General features: G+C 38.8%; 1 protein-coding gene across 30 annotated transcripts in view; it reads right to left on the reverse strand.

The window, feature by feature from the left end:
• The window catches only part of ryr2a (ryanodine receptor 2a (cardiac)), a 352,340-nt gene that overhangs the window by 19,915 nt on the left and 318,660 nt on the right, over window positions 1–13,765 (reverse strand). For all 30 annotated transcript variants that reach the window (XM_037544154.1, XM_037544155.1, XM_037544139.1 and 27 more), the window contains 5 exons: window positions 13,247–13,289; window positions 12,963–13,096; window positions 11,117–11,177; window positions 8,250–8,396; window positions 5,261–5,395 (listed from right to left, as the gene is read on the reverse strand). In XM_037544154.1, the coding sequence (XP_037400051.1) occupies window positions 5,261–5,395; window positions 8,250–8,396; window positions 11,117–11,177; window positions 12,963–13,096; window positions 13,247–13,289 (520 nt within the window). The remainder of the gene's footprint in view (window positions 1–5,260; window positions 5,396–8,249; window positions 8,397–11,116; window positions 11,178–12,962; window positions 13,097–13,246; window positions 13,290–13,765) is intronic.

The following is a 13,765-nucleotide window of genomic DNA, read 5'->3' on the forward strand; positions in this document are numbered from 1 at the left end:
TGTGTGTGTGTGTGTGTGTGTGTGTGTGTGTGTGTGTGTAAATTCTAATTTGAGTTTGGCTTCCAATGTGCTGTTACAGCTGCGGGTAATAGCCGTGAACTGACATCTTGCATGCGGAGAGTTTAACCAGGCGACTAGCTTAACTGAGGTTGAAACACTGGAACAGCAGGTATCAGAAGTGGCTCTGGGGTCTCGCATTGCAGACATCTGCTTGCTAGCTTCTGAAAATGTGTTTAAACACCTCAGTGTCGCTGCTGGACTGAGAATAGTCCACCAACCAAAAACATCCAGCCAACAGTGTCCTGTGGGCAGCGTCCTGTGAGCACTGATGAAGAACTAGAGGATGACCAACACAAACTGTGCAGCAGCAGATGAGCTGTCGTCTCTGACTTTACATCTACAAGGTGGACCGACAAGGTAGGAGTGTCTAATAGAGTGGACAGTGAGTGGACACAGTGTTTAAAACTCCAGCAGCACTGCTGTGTCTGATCCACTGGTACCAGCACAACACACACTAACACGCCACAACCACGTCAGTGTTACTGCAGTGCTGAGAATGATCCACCACCCAAATAGGACCTGCTCTGTGAGGGTCCATGGGGGTCCTGACCACTGAAGAACAGGGTAACAAAGTACCAGAGAAACAGATGGACTACAGTCTGTAACTGTAGAACTACAGAGTGCAGCTATACAGTAAGTGGAGCTGATAAACTGGACAATGAGCGCAGAAACAAGGTCATCATGTTACGCCTGATCAGTGTATATGCTTTGCGGTAGCACTGATGTTAGCAGGCTAAAAAATCAACAGCACATTAAATGTATTTTCTACTACTCAAACACTGTCAAGGGGAATCCTTTAGTCTCTGGAGGTCAAACTAGTAGGATATGATGGAAGCTTGAGTACTGAATGCTGCCCCTTCAGATGAGCTGATGAGCTAAGATTAGAGTTAATAGTGGAAGAGTAGTACTACACAAGGTTTTGTCCTCCTCGCTGAATGATTGTGTTAGTTTGTCAAGCTAACAAGGTGAGCAGAGAAACTAATTTGCATTGTTTCTGATAAATACAGCCACACAACCTCAAGACTTCTCAAACAGCTCCTTAACAATGAGCTCACATACCAGTGGTGGACAGTAACTGAGTAACTGAGTAAATGTAATTAGTTTCTGTACTTTAGTATTTTTGGTGTATCTGTACTGAAGTTTCTCCATTGTGGGCGACGTTTTCCTTTCACTCCACTACATTTCAGAGTCTAATATCCGACTTTTTCCTCCTACATTTTGAGAAATCTGTCGTTCCTTTTGGTTTCTGTGTGTATAAAAACGTAACATGTCAAAACGAAAGAAGTGCAAAGCCAGAGCACCAATCAGGGCCCAGCGGTCACTTTGTTTAGAGCTGGTTTTGACCTGTTGGTCATACCGACCCAGTGCAGCACGCGGTTCAACGTCAGCGCAGCAGCGTAAAACTTTGGGAGAGTCTGTTCAACATAAATGATGAACTAACCTAACTTTGTGTAAATAGAGCTCAATATAGAAATATGTCCACATATGCAGTCGAGACTGACGCGGCTTTTTTCTGAATTTCTACAAACACCATTTCATTTTATAGTAAATGAGTTTGGGCTGGTTTATGTTTATGAACAGACGCCTACAGATCAACATAGTAAAGGAGCTCATCTGTGATCCTGAGTTTAAAGCCAGTTTTTATTCAACTTAAACTTGTAAGTAAGCTGAATTAAGTCAATTACTCTTTTAGTACTTTTACTTTATACTTAAGTACATTTGAAGGGAAATACTTTAGTACTTTTACTCAAGTGGAGGTCTAAATTGAGGAACTTCTACTTTTACTGGAGTGATATTTTACCTTGGGTGTCTCTATTTTAACTCAAGTACAGGATTTCTGTACTTCGTCCGCCACTGTCGCATACAATAGTACAATAATTTCACTTTGGTAGAGTCACATAATATGCATACATAACCATCCATTACACTTTGTAAAATAGTAAAATACTAATAAATAGCTAACAATATATTTTCTCTCAGACTTTGCATGTAATGCTACAAATCCGTGATAAATGAACTCAGTACTCAGGTACTGACACCGAGAATAGTTAACCAGCAGTGCATCGTAATTAAGTACATGATATTCTAAAAGGGGACAGGGGGATGAAATGTGACCCCTTTTCAAAGCTGAGGACACTAAAAGATTTGTGGGAGTGTGGATGACCACACTGCCACTGACCTGTTGCAGGCTTATAGAAGTTAAGAAATCGCCACACAGCTACACAAAAATGTCACATGATGTAACATTGCATTGAACCTTATCTTAAAAAATGTAACTTGTTTCTAATAAACCGATTTTCATAAACAACAACATATTAAAAACTGTTTTAGTCACATCTCCCACACATGTTGATCAAAATAATATAATATATACAGCCATAATAGCTATTTTTGAATTCGGATACTTTTTTGATACTTAAGTACACTTATAAGTACTTAAGTATTTTTTGATACTTTTTTGATACTCAAGTACACTTACAAGCAAATCCTTTGTACTTTAACTGATTAGACTTCTACTTTCAGTTTAGTAACATTTTACAAAGGGTATCTTTACTTTGACTCAAGGACAGGACTTGTGCAGTTTGTCCAGTGCTGGGTTAGTGATGTGGTTAGTATTTTATTATAGTATTTGATCACCTGCTGTGTCCAGAGCTTTAACAAAGGACTGAAAATCTCAGATCTGTCTTTCAGATCAGACGCAGACATCCCAACGGTGTAACGTCAACCATTGGTCAATTAGAAAGTCAATTTTGTTTGATTAGGACTGTAAAACATGACGCTCTGCTATATTTCTATTATAATTGTATTGTATTGTGTCTCACTCTACTACAGAACTCAAGATTTAGCACTAACTACTCTAACTAATGTTGGCTAGGCCAAGAAACTGAAAATGTATTTCTTGACAAACAAACATGTTGCATCATCCACTGTGGAGAAAAGACCATGTATAGAAGACAGTCCTCATACGTATCCCTCTCTATTGTGTATCTCGTGGTGGTTGGTTAGTGTAGTGGGTAACACCTCTGCCTTCTACTCTACCTTCTAGACTGGGGTTCAATCCCCACCTGGGTAAACACCCTACACTACACCAATAAGAGTCCTTGGGCAAGACTCCTAACACCGCCTTCGCCTCCCTGTGTAAAATGATCAAACTGTAAGTGAATAAGAGCGTCAGCCAAATGCCGTAAATGTAAATGTATTGTTAGTCTGTTAGCTCATCTGAAGAGTGGCATCCCTAGTTGATGCTAGAACAGTGTCCAAAGCTTTGCTGTAACAAAATTTAATAGAGCTAAAAAATTGGTTCTGGACAGTATATTGGGAGTGTAGAAAATATAGTTATGGGCTGGATTTGATCTGATAATCCTAGTTTTAGGAAAAACAGCTAAATAGGTTCATATAAATGAGGGACAATAGCCACAGCGTTTGGGATTGGAGGTGTTTAGAGGAGGTCTGGGTCAGCTGCATCAGGTCTATTTCCTCCCCTTCAATTCTAATTACACTCAGCTGTCCCACCCTTCTCTCTGTTCAGGACAATACGAAACAATGTGAACAATGTGAACTTAATTAAGCCATTGTTCCAGCTCACTGCTTGGGACCTTTCTGACGCCTCAATTATTAAGTGAGCATTCGGGCCTGGCTGCAGCAATCACAGCCGTAATCAATGCACCGGGCAGTGTCAGGGTAGATCTACGACAATTACAGCTCCTACTATCACAGCAGAGCACTGCAGTAATTAATGGGAAAAACACATGCACTCTTTGAGAGCGGAGTCAGTCAGGCTGCTTGGGGCCTTGCCGATGACTGTGGAAGGTACTTCGTTCATGTTTATGGATCTACAGGAGACACCAAACAAATAAACATCAGCAAAGCCCACAGAACATACTTTGTTCATCATTATGGCCTTGGTAACACCGATTTCCCAAAAGGCTAAATACGTAAATGAGCCCTCTAACCTATTCATGTTCTTACTGTGTGCTGTGAGCGTTCGGACCAATTCCAGATGTGAATTCTGATCAATCAAAGTATTCATCTAGTCCAAAAAAGCTGATTATTTTGGTCAAAAAGTGCAATTTTAACTGCTACACTATTAACCATTATATCCACATTGTTAAATTATTACAATCCCATGGTTTACCAATGTGTTTTAATATACTGCAAGATACATAATAGGTGCAATATGCACTGATTAATTGGCATATAGTGATATTTCTGTGTGTGTCGCTCAGCTCTACCTGACAGTGTGCTCAGATTGTGCCACCATGCACATCGGAAGAGAGCCTGGAGGTTAATGTGAATACTTTAATGGCTCAAATGTCGCAAGGTTTTATCAGCCGGAGCATTTCCCTCCTCTCTCTCGCTCAAAACAAGATTACAGTTTTATGTTCTTTATCTGTCTCTTGTCGCCAATGATTGTGGAAGGTACTTCATTAACGTTTATGGATCTACAGGAGATGCCAAACAAATAAACATCAGCAAAGCCCACAGAACATACTTTGTTCATCATTATGGCCTTGGTAACACTGATATCCCAAAAGGCTAGAATACGTAAATGAGCCCTCTAACCTATTCATGTTCTTACTGTGTGCTGTGAGCGTTCGGACCAATTCCAGATGTGAATTCTGATCAATCAAAATACTCATCTAATCCAACAAAAGCTGAGAATTTTTTTTGTGCAATTCTAACATGATTTTCTAATTCTAATATATTTGGGTGTGTTTGTTTTTTGTTTTAATGATATGCTCAAGCCATATAAGCCCAACAGGATTTTCAGGAATCAGTCATTTAGTTGTTTCACTAAACCTGGAGAAATAACATTTAGCTTCTAGTCTCCTAGACGGGACTAACTGTGGAGGGATTTTGCAAGTGTCCTAACATTAGACATTCGTGAATCAAGACTGAGAACATACCTCTTTGAACAAGCTTTCAGTCGGGTGTCAAATCCACTGGGTTTAGTACCTGGAGGCAGTGCTGCACTCCTTATATTGCACTTCAGCACTTTAATTACATTTCGGTTTATCTTCTATATTCTTATTTGATTTCCTCTCTTTTCTCTCAGCTTTGATCATTTGAATTGGAAGGTGCCTTGAAGGGCCGATTATATGAAATCTGCTATATAAATAAACTTGTCTTAAGTTATAATAAGGTACAGACCACATTGTTATGGTTAACTCATAGTCAACATGATGGCATTTCAGCTTACCGTTAGCATATCATCACACTTCATGTCTGGAGACTCTCCATCCTCACTCTTGTTGTAGAACTTGCGGAAAAAGTTGAAGGCCACCACAGTGTAGAGATACACGACCACCGCCAGCAAGCCCACTGTCAGGACCAGCTACACACACACACACACACACACACACACACACACACACACACACAGACAGCAAAATAGGATGAAATAAATTGTTATACGCATGTAATAAATTACAAAATGTAAGGTTTCTATTCCATATATATATATATATATATATATATATATGTATATGTGTGTGTGTCTGTGTGTGTGTGTGTGTGTGTGTGTGTGTGTGTTATATGCAGTGAATCAGACTAGCAAAAAGCTGATTTCTTTCCAGACCCTTAACTATTTTAATAACAGACTCATACAGGCAGAATATCATATCTGTAGTGCTCTGCAAAAAATTCAAAACCCGTTTGCGCCGTGTGTTAAATAAGCCTTTTATGATGTATTTAAAAATCAGACAGAGTCAATATCAAAATCACATATTAGAAGACATCCAAGCAGAAATCCAGGTCATTTCAAATGGTCTACAAACTTTTGCAATCGCACATGTCACTTTATAAGATACAACTAGTTAGTTAATATTTATATTATCGGTACAAAACACACTTTTCCACACTTCTAGAAGCATACGGCTTGTAAAAAATATATTACTATGATTTCATTTTATTAGAATAAATGCACTTTAACATAAAGTAAAAAGTAATAAGAGTTTCCTTTCTTGAGAAAATAAAAGTAGTGGATATCTTGTGAGCTAGTTTGAAGAGGATATTTTCTTTGCTGATTTCTCTTTGATGTCTCCAGTCATCACATAGATTTGGTGAATTTCATCACCAGCACACTTGATTAACATAATGAAGCACTGATTAGCCAAAGCAGGTGTTGGATGATGACTACAAATAATACTACGCTGCCTTGAGGAGAAGCTTGGAACTAGTTAAACAAGGTGATATACATAAAACCACTGTATTAATGTTATTTGTTTAAGTTAAGTGATACTTTTTTAATCCCACAAACGGGGAAATTCCACCTCCGCATTTAACCCATCCGTGAAGTGAAACACCACATACACACTAGGGGGCAGTGAGCACACTTGCTCAGAGCGGTGGGCAGCCCTATGCACGGCACCCGGGGAGCAGTTGGGGGTTAGGTGTCTTGCTCAAGGACACCTCAGTCATGTGCTGTCGGCTCTGGGGATCGAACCGGCAACTTTGAGCCGACAGGACATGACTGAAGTGCCCTTGAGCAAGACACCCAAACCCCAACTGCTCTCTGGGTGCTGTGGATAGGGCTGCCCACCGCTCCGGACAAGTGTGCTCACTGCCCCCTAGTGTGCATGTGGTGTTTCACTTCATGGATGGGTTAAATGCGGAGGTGGAATTTTCCCATTGTGGGAATAATGATGGTCCCTTAATCACTAATTAATTTAACACTTTGAATAACACATTTATTCAACACTCTGAATTAATGCTTATTAAAATCAAATTTTCTCAGATGCCTAAAATTTGCCCAGTACTGAATACAAAGCATGCAAACACAACAGTTACAACAGTTATCAATAAACTGGGCAAAATGCTTGATTTAAGTAACTCTGGCATTCCTAAGATTGATGGTGAAATATGTAGTACACTCAGCATCTTTGAAAATGTTTTCCTCCTGGGACTCAAGGCGCTGCAGTAACTACAGTTTACAGAGAATGATGAGGCGAAGAAAAACATCCAGTGTGTGGTCAAAGCAGAATAGTCAGGGTCACTCTGGCTAACAGAGAGGCCACAACTACTCAAATGCCAGCTTTTTTTTTTTCACTTGAAGCAGTAAAACAATTGATAGCACAAGATGAAAGACGAGGGGCAGTGGGAAAAAAAACAAAATAGGACGACTGAAGACAGAAAAATACAAAAAACACCAGTCAAATTACATTTTGTTGATTTTCTAAATGAAAATAAGTGCAGACATCCTCAGTGTGGTGCACCCACTGTTTGCTTCCTCAAGCAGAGATAATGGTCAAGCTAACTCTCACTGCGGCAGGACACTACTTGTCACTGGAGTGGTTCCCCCAGGGGTTCATCTCCGTACCTTTAATCAGGGAACATGACTGAATCATAATCCACTGAAATGATCTGTTCTAAGCTGTACTGACTCCACACACCCCGCCTCGCCTCCAGCCTTTTATTCTATTGATCTGTTTTAAAACATTCGGTTATGAAAAGGCACAAATACAAACTTTTCACTTGGACAAAATGTATTTATGGTTTAGACCTTAAAACCACTGCTGTACCTTTGATGAATGAAAATGTACCTGCACAGAAATTCTATTTCTAACAGTGTAATGTTGATGTTTCTTGAACAATACAAGCTTACTTCAATGCAAAAAATAGTATTTTGTCAAGTAAAAATATCTTACAGTCAATAAATCTAATCTCTCCTGTTGAGATTTTTGTAAGCTTGATTTGAGATTATTTACCTTATTTCTAGGCATTTTTTACTTTTTGTAAGTAGTTATATTTAGTACAACTATCTCACTATGTTGGCAGGTAATTTTGTTTGTTTTTAGAAATTATCTGTCAGTATAGTGAGATAATTTTACTAAATATAACTACTTACAAAAAGTAAACAACACCTAGAAATAAGGTAAATAATCTCAAATTAAGCTTACAACAATCTCAACTTTACAAAAATCTAAATTTTATTTAAGGAAATGACTTAAAACAGGTGAATATTGTCTAGAAATAAGCTAGACCATCTTATAATACATGCACGACCATCTCAAAGTGGGAAATATTAGATTAGATTTAAGATCATTTTACTTGATGCCATTTTTTGCAGTGTTCCCAGATAAACTGCTTTACATACTTTCTCAGGTGACTATAAAGTCTTCTAAGCTCAGTCATGCACAGTTGTATCGTGTCTATTTCAGCTTTTCCCGAACGAAGACAATGAATTGTACCTGTTTGCCATTATGAGTGACAGAAGACAGGATGGTCCTCAGTGTCTTAAAGCCCATGGCTATGTCCAGCAGATGAGCAGCGAAGAAAAAGTTATTGTAGTGGCCCAATATGGACATGGTCATGTACCAGGCAAGGTACAGGAAGGACTGCAAACGCACAAGCGGAAACAGAGAAAGAGAGACAGATCACAGTAGAAGACACATTTCAAAGAATCGTTAAACACAGATGCTGATCATTTATGAAAGCTAACGGCAACCAATTAGAATTATGCAAATGACACCATGTGGGCTGATTGACGCAAGCCTTCATTCATTATCTGCATTATTATATTCAGCTGAACTGATCTGTTGGCTGCGAGGAGCAGAACATGGATATAAAAATGCATATCAAGGTGGCAATTTGACCACATTAATTGTGGTATGTTAGAGTCAATTGATAATATTCAGATGGATAAGATTGACAATGATAACATTCAATAAAGCGTGCACTCTGGTCAATTCTCTGGGTATATTCAGTTTTATTTTTTAGGGCTGTCAGTAAATGAATTGATTAACTAATTGAGATGAACATTCTCAAAGAATCAACTTAGTGAATAGGATAATAATAGGATATCTGCAGGTAAGTATAAAGCAGTCTGACAGGCTAAAGTTTCTCCGCAAGTGGCTGTTATCAGTCGGCTGCTCTTGTCATCACCACTGAAACAAAGGAAACCCACACCAGCAGGATCTCACAAATTGCAGGTAAGTGATGCACAGTTTACATAACTGTAGCAATGGCAGTCAGGCAACTTATAAAGTTAGGATTGTACTAACATGTGCTGCCTTGAGAAGTCCATGATATGACCGGATTTCTCTAACTGACATGCCCACAATGCACCTGAATTCATTTAATTTATCAAGACAGCATCTTATCATGCAAACTGTGCAAAACTCCACTCACTGCTTGCTCGTAAGGCCTAAAGTGCTTTTATATATGAAATACAGGTGTAGACTAAAGTTGGAGCACCCCTTGGTCGAATCACGTTTTGTTTATTTTCCATACTAATATGGCATTTTTATGCAAACTGCAATGCACAAGTTCTATTTATGTATTATTCATCTGCATAATAATGTCTATATTATAACATATTTGAAAACACAACATAAAAAAACAAATATACAGTGTGCCATAACTTTTGCATAGGCCGCAGTTTGTTTCATTGGTAACACTTTCTATGAATGTCCAGTTTGTAAGCATCTATGCACACATTGTATAAACAACATGTTATAATGTATTTGTGAGGCATCATAAACACCGCTATAAATATTTCTAAAAAATGCACTACACTGAATTACACTTTATAGCCATGTTTATTATACATTATGAATTGTCAATATAATGTATTAGAATGTTATTTTGTTAATAACATGCTATACTGTCAGTGTCAAAGAACTAAGTCCCAGCTTGAAGAGTATAAAGTAAAGACAAATGCAGAGTTTATTTACTGAGATTTCCAGTATTTTTATTTCTCAGTGCTGGTGCTGTTAGAGTTGCATCTTCAGGGCTTCAGTCCTGAATATTCAGATGCTCCAAACAAGCCATCCAGCCTAGAATCACTGCTACAGTGAGCTTTTCTTACCCAGCGTCCCACTTTAAATGCTACACTACATTACATCACAGCAAACCAAGTACCCATCAGCCCCTCCCCTGAACCCCCTCTGACATCACACTGAGGGTGAAGTCACTGTGGAGTGAAGGTCTGGAGAGGGAGGGGTGAGATAGTCAAGTGCTGTCATTGTAATTTGTTCCCTCACTGGTTCTAAGGTCAAGCGCTAGAACCCTTCACTCTGTATCACTACACTACACTACACTACAGTGATGCTCATTTCTGCTGCCGTTCTATTGGATATGCAGTGTTAAGTCAGTGCCAGGCTAACGGTGGTGCACATTAACACTGGTGTACACTGACTTTCCCACATTGGGTGAAACACTGATGGCAGTTCTAGTTTAAACTCAGACATTTGAAGCCTGTAATGAGCTTTATTGTGGATGTTTAAGTGTTTCAGTAAATACTTCAGTAAATACTTCAACTTGAAGCCTCACTCTTTATAACAGTATGCTTCACTTTACTTAGAGCGGACATTTACATGAGCTCTTACATTTCCCATGAACACTATTTACAATGCATTATGTTAACAATTCATAATGTATAATAATCAGAGCTATAACATGCAATGCATTTGTATAAATATTTATATACATGTTTATGATGTCTTATGAATACATTACAACAGGTTATGAATGTGTTTATAGATGCTTACAAACATGACAATCATAGAAAGTGCTACTGTTTAATTTTTACAATATTTCAAAATCAGCAAAATACAGTAATTATGCTTGAAACCATGCAGGAGTGTTTTCTCTGCAGAGAAGTGTTAAGTGTCATTTGAAGTGTCATTTCACTAGGGACACCCAAACTTTAACACAAGACTTTATTTTCAAAGGTTTCCTTTTTTGTCTTTTTCAGCAAAGTATTCTGGAATCTTTGAAATGCTTGGCACAGGGTTTTATTGTTCAGTTAAGCTTGTTTGGCCTTACTAAATCATCAAAATAACTCATAATCTTACTGACATAACCAGACGTGACAGCCGTAGCTGTTTCTGTGGTCTGTATAAACTTATTGTATAAATAATTCCTCCAATCACACTTACAGTATACAGTGTATTGCTAATAAGAATTTTGAATTGTACTAAAATAATCAAACTAAGGAGAAATTTGAAATTCCATTAAGAATGAAATATGTTATAGAATTGTCTTTAAATCAAATCAAATAGCTCTGAGATCAGAAATTTACAGGCTTCATGCAAAACAACACAGATTTACTTACGTTATCTGTGAAGACGACTCCCAGCTTCCAGATCTGGTACTTGACGTCCACAGAATTCAACCTGCCAGCAGGAGATATATAGACACACATACACACACATACTGCTCATCAATTTCTTCATTACAACATCACATCCTATATGTGCCATATCAAAATGATTTACAAGATACAATCAGGGTAGAAACCCTGAAATGATATTTGGAATATTTTTCAGGCTGTCATAACTGGATGGCAAGCACTGACCATTAACTGCTACTGCCCCCTACTGAAAACTGTAAAAAAGTTAACACCAGTCTCATTTAAAATGAGTGAGGAGGGTGAGGGAGGGTCAGAAACGGTGAAGATTTATCATCCAGGTGTTAGAGTCAGCGTGCCCATGGCCTCAGGGTTTAATCAGGTGGGTTAAATGAGTGTATGGCACACTGGAAGACTGGCCAGTGGTCTTCTCATACACACAAAGAGGCATCTACTAAAGTGAGACGTTCTCTTCCACAGACATAAACTGATATTCACGAAAGGCGTAAACAAATGTACAGTGCTGGGCAAAAGTCAGAGACCACCATTCATTTACTTCGTTTTCAATCAAAATGGCCAAGCTATTCCTTTTTCAGCAACAAGAAGAAAGCAGAAAACATCCTTAACAGAAAATGGCACGAAAGCCTCAACGACTAAATGTCCACTCTAAGGTATTTAGTGTGTCTTTTCAGGAAAAATATTTGCTGCTTCTCATGATCCAAGCAATCCCGAAAACATTGGGTAATGTGGAGGTCTGGACTGTGGTGAGTCCATTCTTCTGAGAACACCAGCTTCTTTGTTGGATTGTTTTTTCAGTCGTCTTCTCAGTGGACAGATGGACAGAAATACCTGTGGGCGTTTTCAGATCTGAAGCAGCTTGTGACGGGGACAGTTTTGGTGTCTACCAGGTCTTGCTTGGTTGTTTGGAGTCCCATTTTCTCATTTCATGAACTCCAATAGCTGAAATTTGAGCTTTCCTTTCTTTCAGCAAGTGTTTTACTGTATATCTAAGCTCCTCAGAAAAAAATTCCTGAAAAATGAATACCTCGTACTGAAATGCTGTTTTGACTGGAAATGGTCTCTGACTTTTGAATAGTACTGTACACTGGTCAATACAGCATGAGAAGACACCATATGTCCAGAAGTATCCAGACACCCATCAGAATTAGTGAATTCAGCTGCTTTAATTTGCACACACTGTGCACAAAGGTGTTCACACAGGTTGTATAATCTCCATAGAAAAGTACTGAACAGGAGAATGGGATACTCTGGGGCAGCCAAAAACGAGCTTAAGGTCACCATGCCTAATAACAAGCATCAGCTAGAAGGGTATAAAGCCCCCAGCACTGGGCTATAGAATAATGCAACCATTTACTCTGGAGTGACGGAGCTCCATCCAGCACTTTTGGGATGAGTTGGTTGGAGTGTGTGATCCAGAACTAATCATCAAATCAATCCATCAGTAACTGACCTCACTAATGCTCCAGTGGCTGAATGCAATCAAATTCAATGTTCCAACATCTAGTGTAAAGCCTTCCCGAAAGAGTGGAAACTCTTACTGTATCAAAGGAGGCAAACTCCATATTAATACCCTAGATTTCAGAATAGATAAGCAAGTAGTCTACAAACTTCTAGACGTACAGTATATTTAAAGCTCACTTTTTATACAACTGGAAAACATTGGCTGACCAATAGAAATGTTCCACGATTGCTTGGAATTAAATGTATTAACATACTGTAAGTTACACAAACCTTAATAGCAAAGGTTTTGCTATGGCAGTTATGATATGCATCCATACAGACACACATTGATGCACACTTATACACTCACACAGCAGCTAGCGAGCTGTCTTTCTTCGGTTTCTTCTTCTCATGGGCATCACTGAAGTCCAGCGCAGCTTTGTCCATCCCCAGCAGCTCACTGATTCGGTCATGACCGTAAAACTCCCCATATTTATCCATCACCTACACGCACATAGACACAATGCTGATCACGTCCAAAAAGCAATCGACTGTTAGAACAACGTTTTTGTTATAATCATACATTTCGGAGGCCAAAGAGGAAACAATCAATGAAGAATAATACCAACCAACAGACTTCCAAGTCCAACTCACCTTCCGCTTTACAAATTTATCCCAGTAGTTGTTTGGGAAAGACCTGAAAACCAGAAGAAAACACCCAACATCAGTAACACCACCAAATGCGGAGATGTTCAACAAGTAGCACAGTGAAAAATCGAACTGATACAGATTCCACCCCTTAACGCGGAAAAAAGGTGGAAAAAAACTGAGGTGAAAAAAACTGAGGTGGAAAAAAACAAAACAAAAACAAACAAACAAACAAAAAACACCTCGCCATAACTTACTAAGGAACAGGCATCCTAATGTGACTTAACTATCAGAATTATACTCATTCTCACACGCTACTGGCCCTAACTTAACTATCTCATTTGCATGTCTTCATTTGGCCATGTGTTATTTTTATTAGTAAAAATGTCACCAGTGGGATTTCGCACAAGTTTTGGTTTATGTCGATTGTTGTCACATCACACCCCCAACACTACTGGATAACAAATCAGCACTTGCTTGACATGCAGTTAAAATTAAGTGACCCTTATTAGCCTCTCAAAGGGG

This window comes from Pygocentrus nattereri, chromosome 13 (genome assembly GCF_015220715.1).
Source record: "Pygocentrus nattereri isolate fPygNat1 chromosome 13, fPygNat1.pri, whole genome shotgun sequence".
NCBI classification, from domain to species: Eukaryota; Metazoa; Chordata; class Actinopteri; order Characiformes; family Serrasalmidae; genus Pygocentrus; species Pygocentrus nattereri.